The sequence below is a fragment of the Drosophila innubila genome, assembly GCF_004354385.1.
Source record: "Drosophila innubila isolate TH190305 chromosome 2R unlocalized genomic scaffold, UK_Dinn_1.0 1_C_2R, whole genome shotgun sequence".
Classification (NCBI taxonomy): domain Eukaryota; kingdom Metazoa; phylum Arthropoda; class Insecta; order Diptera; family Drosophilidae; genus Drosophila; species Drosophila innubila.
In genome coordinates, this window is record NW_022995374.1 from 19,019,810 (window position 1) to 19,036,094 (window position 16,285).

The 16,285-nt window shown below is 38.3% G+C and overlaps 2 protein-coding genes across 3 annotated transcripts; one reads left to right on the forward strand and one right to left on the reverse strand.

The window, feature by feature from the left end:
* The first annotated feature begins 559 nt into the window (after positions 1–559).
* LOC117785679 (multidrug resistance protein homolog 49) lies at positions 560–10,933 on the forward strand. 2 transcript variants are annotated; one of them, XM_034623854.1, is made up of 9 exons: positions 560–641; positions 3,653–3,800; positions 3,864–4,057; positions 4,288–4,533; positions 4,602–4,638; positions 5,408–6,962; positions 8,078–8,517; positions 9,406–10,014; positions 10,088–10,933. In XM_034623854.1, exons 2-9 carry the CDS (start codon positions 3,672–3,674, stop codon positions 10,835–10,837), a joined length of 3,960 nt encoding a protein of 1,319 aa, XP_034479745.1. In that variant the 5' UTR covers positions 560–641; positions 3,653–3,671; the 3' UTR covers positions 10,838–10,933. The 2 variants fall into 2 exon arrangements, with proteins under 2 accessions (XP_034479745.1, XP_034479744.1); XM_034623853.1 differs by lacking the exon at positions 560–641 and adding an exon at positions 2,603–2,897 and having other exon boundaries at positions 3,645–3,800.
* Positions 10,871–16,124, reverse strand: LOC117785681 (Usher syndrome type-1G protein homolog). The gene is made up of 6 exons (XM_034623855.1): positions 15,844–16,124; positions 14,078–14,166; positions 13,825–13,968; positions 13,533–13,754; positions 11,723–12,757; positions 10,871–11,093 (listed from the first exon to the last, which is right to left on the reverse strand). The coding sequence occupies exons 2-6, from the start codon at positions 14,098–14,100 to the stop codon at positions 10,928–10,930; spliced, it is 1,590 nt and encodes a 529-aa protein (XP_034479746.1). The 5' UTR covers positions 14,101–14,166; positions 15,844–16,124; the 3' UTR covers positions 10,871–10,927.
* Positions 16,125–16,285: the final 161 nt, after the last annotated feature.

A 16,285-nucleotide genomic window follows, 5' to 3' on the forward strand; every position in this document is an offset into this window, starting at 1 on the left:
AAAACATTAAAAGTTTACAAGTCACAAACGTGTAAAATTTTAGTTCCGCTCTTATCTTAATAAATCCCAGACACGTCTACATATAAGTACTAGATGTGGTAATGATCATTGAAAGTTATTCTTTCAGTAAAAGACTGTGAATGTCGAATCAAAATAATAAAATCAGGCTTAAGATTTCTGATTTCATTATTATTGTAAGTTTAAAGGACAAAGATTAACCAAAGACAAAGAGATATGTTTTTAATTAGGATATATGGAAAGAAGAATCCACGGAGTTCCTTGATCAATTGCTTGCTTCATTAGGAACTTAAAAAACAACGGATTTACTTACAGATACCTTATCAAATGTCAACTAAATAGCGTAGACTGTGTTTTGACCTGACCAAGTCAATTTGCTATACAATGTACAATATAATCGCACTGCAGTGCGAATTAATATTAGATGTGTCTGCTGATGTAACTTTCGAGTGGTAGAGTGGTTCAGGTAGATTCACAGTCCAAACTATAAATATTGGTGCTTCTCGTTTAATGGTGCTTAGTTCAATAATGATTGCCTGGCTGGACGGTGACTAGTTCAATAAATCGAGAGAAATAATTCCATTTCCAGTATTATTCAATCGCAATATCGAAAGAGGGAACAGGTAAATGACACTCGGCACTATCAATTTAAGCGGTATTCATATTTTCCACATGAGGCTTGAGGGTATAACAGTTGGTTTGGTAAATATTGACACGCATAAACGTAATTTTGCCAGCCTAACCTTGATGGTTTGTTTATAGCGTTTATAAATTTTAGTATTCCCCTCATAAAGGTACAAGCACTTACAACAGATAAGTGCCGAATGTTCCCTAACACGGCCCAACAAGATTGCGCCACAAAGCTGATATAAACATATGAAATTGTGAAATTCATGCATACAAACCACAGTACTATCTATTTATAGTTTTTAGATTACTTAGAGTTATGCTTTAATAAACTCTAAAAACCCATTACTTTTGTCGAATATATGTTGAAAAAAATAAATCACTCACATTTTAAAGCATTAACATTTTACTTGGCAATTTTTAAACACGATTCTAATTACAATATCTACAGAACGGCGAAGCACACGTGTGTATTTATATGTACATAAATTTATTTTGTTGTTCGAATCAAAAACTATATATAACTATTTAATTTACCGAATGAAAAGGTCATCAACCCAAATACTATTTATAATATGCCATCTTTTGAAATATTTTATATTTGATTTTTTTTGATGTATCTCATACCCAGATTTTTTGTGCAGTGCATAGTTGAAGCCAACGAAAAAACATAACCCACACCTAAACCCTGATGTGTAGTGTCATTAAAAAAATATCTTAAGCAAATATTTTTCTTATGCAAAAAACTTGTTGTGTAATGTAAAATTAAAAAAAATATTTTTTATGCGCCTAGTACTTGTTTTGTAGTTTAAGTCATTAAACATTAAACAAATATTTTTCTTAAACCCAAAGCTTGAAGTGTAGTGTAAATTCATAAATTAGTTGAATACATACCAACAAATACAGACCAACTACTTGCACTGTGGTGTACATTTACACTTGCGAATATATTTATTATAACTGAAACATGTTGAGTAGTGTAAGGGCTTGGCAACACCAAAACCCTGATGTGTAGTGTAAAAAGCTGTCAGAAAGATGTACGTTCCTTACCTTTAGTAATACGTATATAAACAAAATAAAAACCATGCTGTGTAGTGTAAATGCAGTGCACTTCAATAGCACAAATATGATAACTACGGTGTGAATTAAGCGAATTGCAATGCGCAATTTGACTTGATAATTTTCATTATCGTATTTCAAAAATATAAATAAATTGTTGAAATTTGTCTGGTTCTAATAAGAAGACTATAAAGATCTGTTTCTATAAGAAGCCTATAAAGATCTCACATACATATGTACATACATATATTAATCGTGGGCACCATATAGATTAAAATTAACTGCCAATATTGTGACGGAACTTTCGAGCTCGAAGAGAATTTCACAATGTTTCGGGAAGCAGTTTCCAGTTTCAAGGAATTTTTGACAGGGTATGTACCACGATCTTGGTATTTCCCCTTTTTGTCTCTCATCATCTACCTTCGCAGGTGCGTGATCTGTATTAGTAATGCATCTGGACGGGGGAAATCTCGCTTGAAATTGCAGTGAAAGCTTGAATTGAGCTCTGAGAATTCTGTAGAGTCATTCTACCAGTTTGACTGGGCGACAACAGACAACAAAGGTTGATGGCGTGTTCGAGGTAGGCGGGTCGGTCTGAGATGGTAGATCCCGTCACTAAAGTACCTGATAAGTAACTATCAGTTTGCTGATTTGTTTACCCACAGATGATAAACTTTTTTTTTGGCCAGAAACGAGTCGAATAATTTAATTGCCGCCTTTTTGCCGATTAAATTATACGATCGTGTTTATTATTATAACATCGGTTAGATTCGGCTGCGTTCTTATAACATGCTCCAGCGTCAATGTACTCGCAGTGTGACGAAGAGACAAACCCGAACCCGAACCAGCGTCAGAGACAGAACCAGAGACCAGAGACTGGAACCGAGGTATTGTCGTTAACGCCAATTCTCAGGCTTCAACAGTTCCATTTCCAATCGCGAACTGTCGAGATGCAAGCTTTTGCCATACCCGGAAAGACCGTGAAATCGCATATGTACCGCGACCCAAAGCCATAACGTCCCATTAACAATATTAATCATCAACGTATCTAAGGAAAAATACAGCTAAAGATTTCGGGCTTATCAATAGCATTACAATAAAAATAATAATCAATCGGTGTCTTTGTGTTTCGTACTAAATATAAATAATTTGAGATTCTATCATTCAACGTAATAAAATAATAAATCTACGTAAGTTTACAAAATTCGGTCTGATCGGTGTTAAAAAAATAAATTCCAACGCGATTATTAGGCTTGTCAAAATAATAAATGTGCATAGTTTGGAAATTTAAACAGTTGAAACAATTCGATCTAATCAATTGCATTACGAATAATCATCCATAGGTGTGGAATAATTAATTTCTGACTCGATCATTAGACCTGTAATAACGTTAAATCTACATAAATTGATAATTGAAAAACTTGAAAGAATTCGGTCTTATAAATTGCTTGTGGAATTAAAAGTTTCTGATTCGATTATTAAACTTATTAGAATAATAAATCTACATAGTTCGGTAATTGGTCTAGAATTTTACGTTTACAATTGCGATCTTTGTCGCCTGTCGATCGACATCGATCAATCGGATCGGTCATTGTCAGAAAGATATTTCACTTTCGAATGCTCTGTGTAATTTATTAATTTATGGATGCTTTTCCAGTTTTTCAATTGACACAAGTGTGCAATCATCATCGTCATTTCAATTTATCAAGCTGCAACTGTTTCAAATTGTCTTGGGAAATTATTCGTTTTCGTTTTTTTTTTTTTTTTTTTTATTCCTTTCTTCATGCAATGCTTATATAAATTGTTTTTACAACAGACAACAAAAAAAGTTAATTATTTCGTGTCGATTCTAAATTGAAATAAAAACCCGCATCCCAATTGAGTGCATCGACAATTTGAATGTGAAATACAAAATACTTAGATTAAAGTCGTTCTTTTTCAACTCTAGAGCTGCAGTCAATCTCAATATGTCAAGCCAACAGGAGTCCAAAAAAGGCAATGCCAAGCTTCCCGGTTTAGGAGACTTTCAGGTGGAAAAAACCACCGCAGGTGATGTCGGCACGAAACCTGAAAGAAATTACACCTACTTTGATCTGGTAAGTCAAAAGGTTCTGCAATAAAAGTGATCTAGCTTTCTTATGATTAACTTCCTTTGACAGTTTCGATATTCCACATGTGGGGAGCGTTTTTTACTAGTATTTAGTATGATTGTGGCCACAATTGCCTCCGCATTCATTCCTTATTTCATTTTAATCTACGGAGAATTCACATCTCTGCTCATCGATCGCACTGTTGGAGAGGGTACATCATCCCCAGCATATTTTCTCGCCCTTTTTGGAGGCGGACAACGACTGTAAGTTTTGTGTTCTAAAATTAAAACAACTTTAAGCTAAAAATACAGAATTAAGTGGTTTTAAAATCCAAGATTCTAAGTTTTTATGTTTAAGTATTTTGGAATTTTTTAGTCGAGAGTACTAAAAGTACATATTTTTGACTAAAATTTTACATTCTTCGTCTAAAGAATGTTTATCATTTTAGCCTATATTTATGATATTTATATTTATTATTATTATTTTCTTGTAGCACCAATGCCAGCAAGGAGGAGAATTCTCAGGCCATCATAGATGATTCCATTGCCTTTGGTATTGGTAGTCTCGTGGGATCAGTGATTATGTTCATCCTTATTCTCATTGCCATTGATGTATCGAATCGTGTGGCTCTCAATCAAATTAATCGCATACGTAAACTCTTTCTGGAGGCCATACTGCGTCAGGATATGTCCTGGTATGACACCTCATCGGGCACCAATTTCGCCAGCAAAATGACAGAGTAAGTAGAGGGGATTTTCGAAAATGAAATCGAGAGTAAACTAATGGAACATTTTCTGCGTCTTACAGAGATCTGGATAAGGTCAAGGAGGGCATTGGCGAGAAGGTGTGTATTCCAATTAAAAATATCTTTAATAAAATAAACTTACAAGGAAAAACGCGGGATTTTCGGGCTAAAACTAATCCTTAATTAAGATTTCTGTGACTTTTTTTGACGGTGTTCTATATACTTGAATCAAGTTCCATTTTTTATTTTGCTCTCAGCAAATTATTTTGATCAACTGTTTTCTTTTAAGAATTTTGTATTTGAGTCAAATATTTCAGGAATATTTGCATATTTTTTTTTTAAGAAACCTAGCTAAAAAGTCCTATAGATATCAAAAACACACGATCGAAAATTACACGATAATTGCTAGTGAAATCAAATGCCAAAATCAGTTAAAGGCAATTAGCCGCAAGTTAAAAACAAATTAAAATGCAGTTTGCAAAAACAATAATTAGAAAATAGCCATTTACCAAAATTACATCAATTTTATTATAGACAATCTTTGTCAAAATCTTGTCTATTAGATTATAGTAAGTAGGGTAATCAATTGTTTAGTTAAAAAAATTTATGATTTTGTTATGAGCATTAATTTAGAAGGTTATCTTATGCCACTTCAACCGAATATAATCTTAATTTAACAATTAATACAAATTTAAGAAATACGTGCTAAAATTCGGAATATTAAACTGGAATGCAGTTTTTTTATTAAATGTGTACTATTAATTTAACAATTAATGCATACTCAAATAATTCATGCTAAAATCAGGAATTCAAAACTTGAACTTTAAATTGATTTGCTTACTTAATACATTTGTAACTCCTTTTTTAGGTGGCCATTGTGACCTTTCTGATCATGACCTTTGTGATGGGCATTGTGGCATCCTTTATCTATGGCTGGAAGCTAACGCTGGTTGTGTTGACCTGCAGTCCCTTTATCATGATATCCACGGCTTTGGTGGCCAAGATTCAAAGCTCCTTGGCCGAAAAGGAGCTGAAGGCTTATTCCGATGCTGGCGGTGTGGCGGAGGAAGTCTTCAGTGGGATTAGAACTGTGCTGGCCTTCAGTGGAGAGAGCAAGGAGAATGAACGCTTCTCCAAGCTACTTGTTCCTGCGGAGGTTACTGGTCGGAAGAAGGGTCTCTACTCTGGAATAGGTGCTGGTGTGATGTGGCTCATCATCTACTGCTGCATGGCCATTGCCATTTGGTATGGAGTCAGCCTGATTCTGGATGATCGTGGCCTAGAAGATCGTCAATATACGCCGGCTGTTCTTGTCATTGTTCTCTTTGCCATTATTATGGGTGCTCAGAATCTGGGTTTCTCCTCTCCCCATGTGGATTCCTTTGGTGTGGCGCTCGGAGCGGCACGTAATCTCTTCAGGATTATCGATCGCCAGTCGGAAATTGATCCCATATCGGAGATTGGCAACAAGCCCGACAGTATTACGGGAAGACTACGCTTTGAGGACATACACTTCCGGTATCCCTCACGGCCGGACATTGAGATCCTAAAGGGTCTGACGGTGGATGTGGAACCGGGACAGACGGTGGCCTTTGTGGGTGCCTCGGGATGTGGCAAGAGCACCGTCATTCAGTTAATGCAACGCTTCTACGACCCGGAACAGGGCAACGTCAAGCTGGACGGTCGCGATCTGAGAACCTTAAACGTCGCCTGGCTGCGCTCCCAGATCGGAGTTGTGGGTCAGGAGCCGGTGCTGTTTGCCACCACGATTGGGGAGAACATACGCTATGGAAATCCCCAGGCCACCCAGCAGGATATCGAGCGGGCAGCCCGTAATGCCAATTGCCATGAGTTCATCAGTAAATTGCCCAAGGGCTACGACACCAAGGTGGGGGAACGTGGTGCCCAGATGTCCGGTGGCCAGAAGCAACGGATTGCGATTGCCCGAGCTCTTGTACGTAATCCGAAGATCCTGCTGCTGGACGAGGCGACATCCGCGTTGGACCCCACCTCCGAGAAGCGTGTACAGGATGCTCTGGAACTGGCGAGCCAAGGACCAACCACCCTTGTGGTTGCCCATCGTCTATCGACTGTGACTAATGCCGATAAAATTGTATTTGTCAAGGACGGCGTGGTGGCTGAACAAGGCACCCATGATGAGCTGATGGACAGGGGTGGTTTATACTGCGAACTGGTGAACATTACCAAGCGCAAGGAGGCCACGGAGCAGGGTGCGGACGAGGACAAGGATGTGGCAGGGAAATTGGCACTGACAAAGCGCAGGGAACAGGAATTCATGAACTCCCAAGATGATGAAGAGGAGGAGGAAGATGAGGAGGATGAGGAAGACGATGATGGTGCGGCAGCGGGTGCGGCTAACAACAGCAAGGACGATGTCTTCTGCGTTAGTTCGCGAGGCAAACGTAAGTCGATTTAACACTAGAAAGAATCCTAAGAAAGGGAATGAAGGGTAAGAAAGCGGTTCTTACCCTTTGCTCACTTTTATATACCCTGTAACGAGGGCAAGTAACAGGCAAGTCCATCTGTCCGATCGTCTGCATAAAGGTGTAGATCTCAGCAACTATAGGAGCTACACTCAGTAAAAAAATCAAGATTTCCGTACTTAAACAGGAGATATTTAAGTACAAACGATCTTAAAAGCTGTCTAAGTTCGGAATTTCTAAAGTTGAGAACAAAAATCTTATTTCAAGTTCCGTTTTCGCAAGTACGGAAATCTTAAAATCAGATTTTTTGGGAATACTTTAAGTACGTTTTGGTTTTAATTCAAGTCTGAAAAAATTGAAAACATACTACTTTAAGTACACAAAAATCTTGAACTTAACCCAAAATGAACTTGTTTCAAGTACAAAACATTGTCATAATTAATGAACTTTAATCTTAAAACATACACTAGAATGTGTACTAAAATTATTCAAAATACCAAAATTAAATAACGTCATATTTGCGTCGCTAGAACCAGTTGAGAATTCGAGGGCTCGACTATGAATAAGAAATATCACAAAACCTACTTGTTTTAAGTACGAAAATATCTTATTTTTAATTTCCTTTTAATCTTGAAAAATAACTAAACTAAGTACAAGCAAATCTTAAACTGGTTTAGTAGAAATAACTTAGTTGTTTCTGGAGGTTTCTTTTCGAGACTCACGGATTATATATTTTCCATGGTCTTATATATTCTGACTAAGTATAAATTCAAGTACGGTCGTACCTCATTTTATGATGACATATTTTTCTAAGTGTAGTTACAGCAAACTTCGTACGTAGCTTCATCTATATTCAAAGTAAATTAAGTTTGTTTACCTTTGTAAGTTTTCATCATGATCGCTTGAATAACTCGGAAGTTATAGGCTCAATAGGAATAAAACTCTAACGGCTTAAAATTTTATTATGATAAAAACTCTAATTTAATGGTAAAACACAATGTATGATAAAAATATTGTTTTTTTTAAGTACCATATTTAGTGAACTGAATTTCCTTACAAAAGAAATTGTTATTTATTTGTTCTATCTTTTCCAGGTCGCTCGCAGCGTCGCAAGAAGAAGAAGATTGAAGAACCCAAGATCACATTCGTGCAGTTAATGAAACTGAATGCTCCCGAATGGCGTTACATTGTCTGGGGTTGCATTGCAGCCGCCATGCACGGCGTAACCTTTCCACTGTGGGGTCTCTTCTTCGGTGACTTCTTTGGCATCCTGTCCAATGGCGATGCGGATGTGGTGCGTCATGAGGGCAACAACATTTCGTACATCTTCATTGGCATTGGCTTGATGGCTGGACTGGGCACCATGCTACAAAGTTACATGTTCACCACGGCGGGTGTGAAGATGACAACCAGATTGAGGAAGACGGCCTTTAAGACAATCATGTCCCAGGAGATAGCCTTCTTTGATGATGAGAAGAACTCCGTGGGTGCATTGTGTGCTCGTCTTGCTGGCGATTGTTCCAATGTTCAGGGGGTAAGTTGATGAGATTAATCTGTTTAGATTTTTATAACCTTGCAGAAAGTATTTTAGTTTTCTTTAAAAATGTGTAGCGATTTTGGTATGAAAAAATTTTTTGTTTTTTTTAGATATCTCAACACAATTTATAGAATATACTTCTGGTATTGTCTTATACATTCTGTCAAAAGAGTTTTTGAATTGGTTCTCTATATAATAAAGCTCCATAGAAACGATTTTTCGAAATTCCACCACAATATACTTCTGTTATTGTCTTATACATTCTGTCAAAAGAGTTTTTGAATTGGCTCTCTATATAATAAAGCTCCATAGAAACGATTTTTCGAAATTCCACCAATACTATGCAAAACTTTTTTGTTTCTTGATATATCTTAATCAAACTCACGATTTATTTATGAAAAACTTTTTTGTTTTTTGAGATATCTCAACACAATTTACTGAATATACTTCTGGTATTGTCTTATACATTCTGTCAAAAGAGTTTTTGAATTGGTTCTCTATATAATAAAGCTCCATAGAAACGATTTTTCGAAATTCCACCACAATATACTTCTGTTATTGTCTTATACATTCTGTAAAAAAATTGTTTTGAATCGGTTCTCTTTATCATAAAGCTCCATAGAAACGATTTTTCGAAATTCCACCTTTTCTATGAAAAACTTTTTTGATTCGTAATATATCTTAATCAAACTCACAATTTATTTATTGGGCATTGTCTTATACAATCTGACCAAATTCGATTAAATTCCGACTATTATATCTTATAGCTGTCTTAGGAACGATCAGAGGAAAATTGAATACAGCGATCTGCAACGGTTTAAAATCTTCGGCGTTTCGAAGATAACATTTCTTTCGTCTTTCGGACTCAACTAATCTCTTCCACAGGCAACTGGCGCTCGAGTGGGCATCATGCTCCAGGCTGTCGTCACCTTGGCCGTCGGCATGTTAATTGGCTTTGTTTTCTCGTGGCAACAAACGCTTTTGACCATGGTCACTTTGCCCTTCCTCTGTCTGTCCGTGTATCTGGAGGGTCGCTTCATAGCGAAGAACGTGCAGTCGGCCAAGGCGGCCATTGAGGATGCCTCCCAGGTGGCCGTGGAAGCCATTGCCAATATACGCACTGTCAATGGATTGGGACTGGAGAAACAGGTGCTGGAGCGCTACACGGTGCAGATTGATCAGGTGGATATCGCCTGCCGCAGGAAGGTGCGTTTCCGCGGATTGGTCTTTGCCCTGGGACAGACGGCACCTTTTGTGGCCTATGGCGTGTCCCTGTACTATGGAGGCATGCTGATCGCCAATGATGGTCTGCCCTACGAGGATGTGATCAAGGTGGCCGAGGCGCTCATCTTCGGCTCCTGGATGTTGGGTCAGGCCTTGGCCTATGCTCCGAATGTCAACGATGCCATCATATCGGCAGGACGCCTCTTAAAGCTATTCGAGCAATTGCCCACACAGTCGAATCCACCGCTGAATCCCTACAACACGGCAGATGTGAGTTTCCAATTGCTTTTAAGTTTTTCAAATCCAAAGTTACAGGTTTACTAAATTCTTAAATCTCTTGCAGAAATCCGAGGGAGACATTGTCTATGAGAATGTTTGCTTCGAGTATCCAACGCGCAAGGATACGCCCATATTGCACAGTCTGAATCTCACCATCAAGAAGAACACGACGGTGGCTCTGGTGGGTCCCTCCGGTTCCGGCAAATCCACCTGCATTCAACTGCTCCTGCGTTACTACGATCCCGTCTCCGGCTCTGTTAATTTGAGTGGTGTACCTAGCACGGATTTCCCACTGGATACAATACGCTCCAAGTTGGGATTGGTCTCCCAGGAACCTGTGCTCTTTGATCGCACCATTGCGGAGAATATTGCCTATGGTAATAATTTCCGAGATGATGTTCCCATGCAGGAGATTATCGAGGCGGCCAAGAAGGCCAACATCCATAACTTTGTCAGCTCCTTGCCACAGGGCTATGAGACGCGTCTGGGCAAGACATCTCAGTTGTCCGGTGGCCAGAAACAACGCATTGCCATTGCCAGAGCGCTGGTGAGGAATCCCAAGATTCTCATTCTGGACGAAGCCACATCCGCCTTGGATCTGGAGAGTGAGAAGGTCGTGCAACAGGCTCTCGATGAGGCACGCGCTGGACGCACCTGTGTAACAATTGCTCATCGTTTGAGCACCGTGAGGGATGCGGATTTGATATGTGTCCTCAAGAAGGGTATCGTGGTGGAGCAGGGCACACATGACCATCTCATGGCCTTGAATGGCATCTATGCCAATCTCTACTTGATGCAACAGGTCGCTGGTTAGGAAGGAAACTCTAATTGTTAACAGATTTTAATAGCTTAATTAGTTTGTAGTATTATTCTTGTTGTACATCGATTAAAGCTCTAATATTAACTACAATCTACTGTCCACCATGGGTCCGGGATTGGCCAGGGCATTGCGACGCTCCTGTATTGCAAAGGTTAGCTTCCGAAAGGGACCCAAGGGCAAACCCAACGACTTCAGATCCGCTTCCGTTAGCAACATAAGGGTTTCCTGATCGATCTCCTGTTTCTGAAAACTAAATTGGAATTGATGAGTCTTGGCTTCTTCAAAAGTACTTTAAGCGAAAAGATGAATCAAGATATACGGGGGAAAAAATGGTTTGAACCAAGGCTGCAAACCGGTTCTGAACCGAACCTCGTAGAACCGGTTCGGTTCGGATTTTTAAACAGCCTGAACCGGATCATGAACCGAGCCCTTGAAGTTATTTACTTTGCGAACCCGAAACTAAACCGAACCACTTATTAAAAAAAGGTTCGGTTCGAAAAAAAAAATAATTACATAAATTTTATGTTTTTCTAATTAAGCAATTATTTGAGACTTCGGATTAAAAAAGGTCCTATTTAAATCCTCAAATAAATTTAAATTTAAATCAAAATTTGATTTCTTTAAAAAAAAAAAAATTTAATTAGTTCAAAATGTAAAGAAAAATGTATAACAATAAAAATATTTTACTGTATAGAATTGAACCAAGATTCGAACCCAAATTTTGGGTTCAGGGGGTATATTAACCTATTCGCGAGCCGAACCGATGTCTCGCTCTATGGTTCGAACCGCAGAACCGAACCTTTAAGAAAATTTTTGAGGTTTGCAGCCTTGGCTTGAACGAATGTTATGAAAATTAATAAAATTCAATGGAATACTCACACTGGCAGATACTCATCCAATGCCCAGACAGTGAGGAAACGTTGCAAGGCGCTTGCAGCTGCCTCCTGATCCTCATCGTCCTCGCTGTAGACATCATCGCCGTCACCTTCGGAGTCCGAGTCATCGGATAGATTCAAATACAATCTCGCCTTGTTGCCGCCAGTACGTGACTTGTTGTTGTTGCTGCCCGCAGCATTTCTCATGGTCGAACTGGACATGTTGTCGACAGAATCCGACTGCAACTGAAGCTGGCTAAGAGCCGCAGTTACCGAGCGTCTAAAGGCAATGCTGCCCAACATGGTGGGTCGATCGAAAAGGCCAATTGGTCTTTGTAGCACCAGCTCCTCGTTCAGTTCCTGTGTCAGCTGTGCATCGCCAAGTATATCGGGCTGAGAAAAGGAGCGTGATAATGCCGTACTGTATCCTAATCTGCTGGAATCACGCTCTGTGCCATCATCCACCTCAAAGACATCAGCGATCTTGCCACGCTTGCCAATGCTCTCCTCCGTCGAACTGAAGGTGCCCACGTAAAGCACCTCCGAGTCCCTCTGGAGTCCCGTCAACGATGTTATTGTTCTTTTGCCATCGGGTTCGAGTTCTCGTACTTTGAATCCCCCATCGGTTGCAGCTGCATGTGGACAGGCGCTGGAATGTTGACTCTTCACTTGCTGATGCATTGATGGCTTCTTCTGGACGGTGCCAATGCGACTGGCAATGGTGGAGCCACCGCTGCTGCTGCTGCCACTGCCCACCAGATCACTGAACTTGGCTCCACCACGCGATGGCTGCTGTGGAACTATAGGTGGTGTCTGTTCCCGCGGTGTCTTATTTAAATTCCCTTGGCTGGACCATATCTTTTGCTTCAACGTGGACAACATGTTGCTGGACTTGCTGCTGGTGGCGTAGGATTGTCCACTATGCGGCTTCAGATCGCTGAATTCGCCGTGTTCCTGGCGCTGCTGACGTTTCATGTATTCCTTGACGCGTTTCTCGCACTCCTTTTCAGCCAACTCTTTAAGCGCCTTTGATTTCTTTCTGCAAATGAAAAAAGTTCAAGAAATTTTAAATTATTAATAAAATTTAGTTTAATCTATTAAAAATGCATCTTGAATACCCCGCAGATTTGGTACCCTTAAAAGGCCGATTGTTCCTATGATAGCCATATGATATAGTCAACTGATCTAAACCAAATTTGGAATAAATGCACAAAAGAATATTCGATACACAATCTGCGAGTTTGGTTTATAAATATCAAGAAACAAAAAAGCTTTTCAAACTTAAGTTTTATTTCTGACCGATCGTTTTAAAGCAACTATTTGAAATAATTATCAAATTTTAAAAAAATTAGGTCAGGATATATAGGACCATAACAAATGTCAATTCTGTGAGGTTAATAGCTATTACTCAAATATCAAAAACTTGTTTGTACAAAAGTTAAATTTTTTACCGATAGTTCCTATGACAGCTATGCGATAAAGTGATCTGGTAAGGCCAATTTTGCCATAACGACGGGCCTGTACTTAGTTTTATCAATATAGCTTAAGAACTGAGCGAATAATTTGAAAAAGAAAAGAAATAGATTGACTCAGCTTGTCTTACTTATCAAGAACATTTATACTTCTTTAACATAAACCAATTTCGTTAAAAAAGCAAGAAAGCAATACTCTCCCACAATTTAAAATCGTAGCCGCCAAATTGAGAGCTTATAATTATGAACGATTCGATTTATCGCCTATCGTTATCGCCTATCAAATTTGTGCATTTTAGCACACTTAAGCACTATTTATCAAAGTTTTGGTCTTTTGTTTACTTTTCATTTGTTTCAAAGTTGGCCGCGGCTGCATCGAGATAACGCAAGATCTCATCTCGATTATTTATAGCCGCCAGATCCTTGGCATTATGTCTATCGATGTCCAGAGCGTAAATGTTGACACCGAATTTGATGAGAAAATCGACGCAATGTAAATGTCCCTTGGCTGCGGCCAAATGAAGAGCAGTGTTGCCAAACTGATCGCATTTGTCGGGATCACCACTGTAAGTTATAAAAGATATGCAATGTATATAGTATATATGTATATAGGTTTAGATTAGTTGAAACTAACCCTCTGCCACATAACAAACGTAGTGCGTCCAGTCTTCCCTCAAATGCTGCCCACATCACGGGAGTCATTGAGTCGTCATCCTTGGCATTTGCATCCCTGCGTGTCGCCTCCTTAAGCACATCGAGGAGTCCATCTTTGGCAGCCCTATCGGGTGAACGGGTATAACAATTAATGAAACTTGTGCATGACATATAGTATGACTGATAAGATAGAGAACGAAAATAGTATTATTAATTGCATGTTCGAAACTCACTTGTGAAATCGATCTGAAGACATTTTCACCGTTCTTATCTGCTAGTTATTTCCATAGACTATAAATTATGATGAGCAATGCGAAAGTACCTGAAAATCGGAGTAAAGACAAATTACAAATTGACCATACCAAGATCAAGTTAAGAAAATTTAGAATTTGTTGAAACCTTTATCAAACTCTCAAACTATGTTAAAAAACCTTGGCAAATTAAAAATTGAAATCTCTCATATTTTTTAAAGTATTTTAAAAGATGTGCTTTTTTAATCATTTCTTAAGCATTTAAATAGCTTTACCTTTTCACTAAAGTCAATTTAATTAGAAACATAAATTCTTGATATAACGAAGTATTTTTTGCTTGTTTTTTAAATTTTTTGTTAAAATTGCAGTCGTTTAAGATATTATTCATTTAAATCGACGGAAAGAAGAGAAAGTAACTACTTTTTTTAACTTGTTGATATTTATGACTTCCATAAGTAAATATAGTAACCCATTTGAACACTATTGTCAACTATTATACACGTTCTATTATATTCCAGCACTGACATCATTCACAACATATATTTTACTACGATATACAAATAAAATACCTAATACTAAACATGACGAAGGACATCGATCAGGAACTGGCCACGACTCTTAACCGTTTGGAAGCATTATCATCACAACTGAACGTTAAGAAACTCACAGATTCCCAAGAAATTTGTACGCGCATTGAAGAGAATCCATTTTACGTATCTTATAAGCCCACTGATCTACGTCTCTGGCAAAAGGGATGCGAGGGAGTAAAGAAGCTACCAAATCTGAAGAAAAATCTAATAAAAAAGCCAATATTGCACCATCTACAAAATATTACAAAGTCAAAGGGTAAAGACTGGCTTAAATGCAACTTGCAAGAAATGCAACACGAAGTCTCTTGGCTAAAAGCAATTGACCAAAAGAAGACGACATTAAAGCCAACATGCAGCTGGGGTGATTTAATAACTGAATGTGATAGAGTTATGGAAACGGAAGTATTATTTAGTGGCAGTAACTCCAATGAGGTCAGTGAGTTGGCTTCTTACTTTGACTGCATTATTTATATACCCAAGAAAATGTCTGAAATGGCTGAATCAATGTATAGTTAATAAGTTTAATGTTGTTTCATCTTTAAGGGCAGTCAAAGAACTGGTTTAAATTAAGCTTCAAGAACGTAATAATTATATGGAAAAAAATTGAGACCAACGTGAATTCGGTTTAACTGAAGATTCAAGATTCTCACGCTGTAGTTAAATAAATAGTATCAAGTTTATACAGCAGATACGCTTGATTTAATTAAAATTGTTTTGACACATTACTTTTATTTTTTAATTTATTTGAAAGTGCGCTAATGGTGTTTTTATTTAGTGTAGGTATGGTATGTATAATGTAGTTTTATGTGTCAATCGACTGATTTTTTATAACTTTGAAAAGCTTTAAGCCGATTTATTACTAAGCTTTGCAAAAGTGCATTAAAAAAATGTATATACTCCTAAATGCAGTGTACCTTATCTTAAATTTAATTCAATGACTTAAGCCAACGTGTAAACATTTGGATTCGTGTGTACATATGACACTTTCAGTGAAGTGAAAAGGAAAAGCTTGGACTACGTTCCGCCTGGAGTTTATGCTCACACACACATAAAGACATGTAATGCATGCTCACACACACACACTCATACAAACGGTCACATAAACTTGGCCCAAGAAATTACCTACAAACATATGCATGTACTTTCAGCTGTACATACCTAGCAACAAGTTCAGTCAACCTTGTTTATTTGGTCTCGAATTACCGAAAAACCACCAATGTATGAATTTTGAGGCACTCGACCATTAACAACAAATGCAAATGTCTTTTATTGTTATTGTTATTTTTGTTTTTGGCAAAGTTCACACACGAAGCGTTTTCCAACAACTTGACACTTTTCTTTGGGCACAACACACAGATAGCTGAAACGAGAGTTGAAATTTTTCCCTGTTGCGATCAGTTGAGTTAACGTGTGTAAACGCTTTCTGCCGCGTCGAGTGCTTGTTGGTAACTGAAATTGAAGTTGGCTTAAAACCGGGAGCGAGCGAGCGGGTAAATGTGCAAGAGAGCGCGCAATTGGTGTTAGAGTTGCCAAGTTACATTTACAAAGATGCTCAACTTGCCTCTGTTTAAATGGTTTTTGTTAATATTATTATTTATTT

Bases quoted from the DNA above. Each gene is read 5' to 3' on its own strand.
- LOC117785679 (XM_034623854.1), top strand. From the start codon at position 3,672: ATGTCAAGCCAACAGGAGTCCAAAAAAGGCAATGCCAAGCTTCCCGGT. The intron at 3,801-3,863 runs GTAAGTCAAAAG...TTCCTTTGACAG, and splicing joins ATTACACCTACTTTGATCTG to TTTCGATATTCCACATGTGG. The intron at 4,639-5,407 runs GTGTGTATTCCA...CTCCTTTTTTAG, and splicing joins AGGAGGGCATTGGCGAGAAG to GTGGCCATTGTGACCTTTCT.
- LOC117785681 (XM_034623855.1), bottom strand. From the start codon at position 14,100: ATGTCTTCAGATCGATTTCACAA. The intron at 12,758-13,532 runs GTAAACAAAAGA...TTTCATTTGCAG, and splicing joins AACTTTGAAACAAATGAAAA to AAAGAAATCAAAGGCGCTTA. The intron at 11,094-11,722 runs GTGAGTATTCCA...ATTCCAATTTAG, and splicing joins TTGGATGAGTATCTGCCAGT to TTTTCAGAAACAGGAGATCG.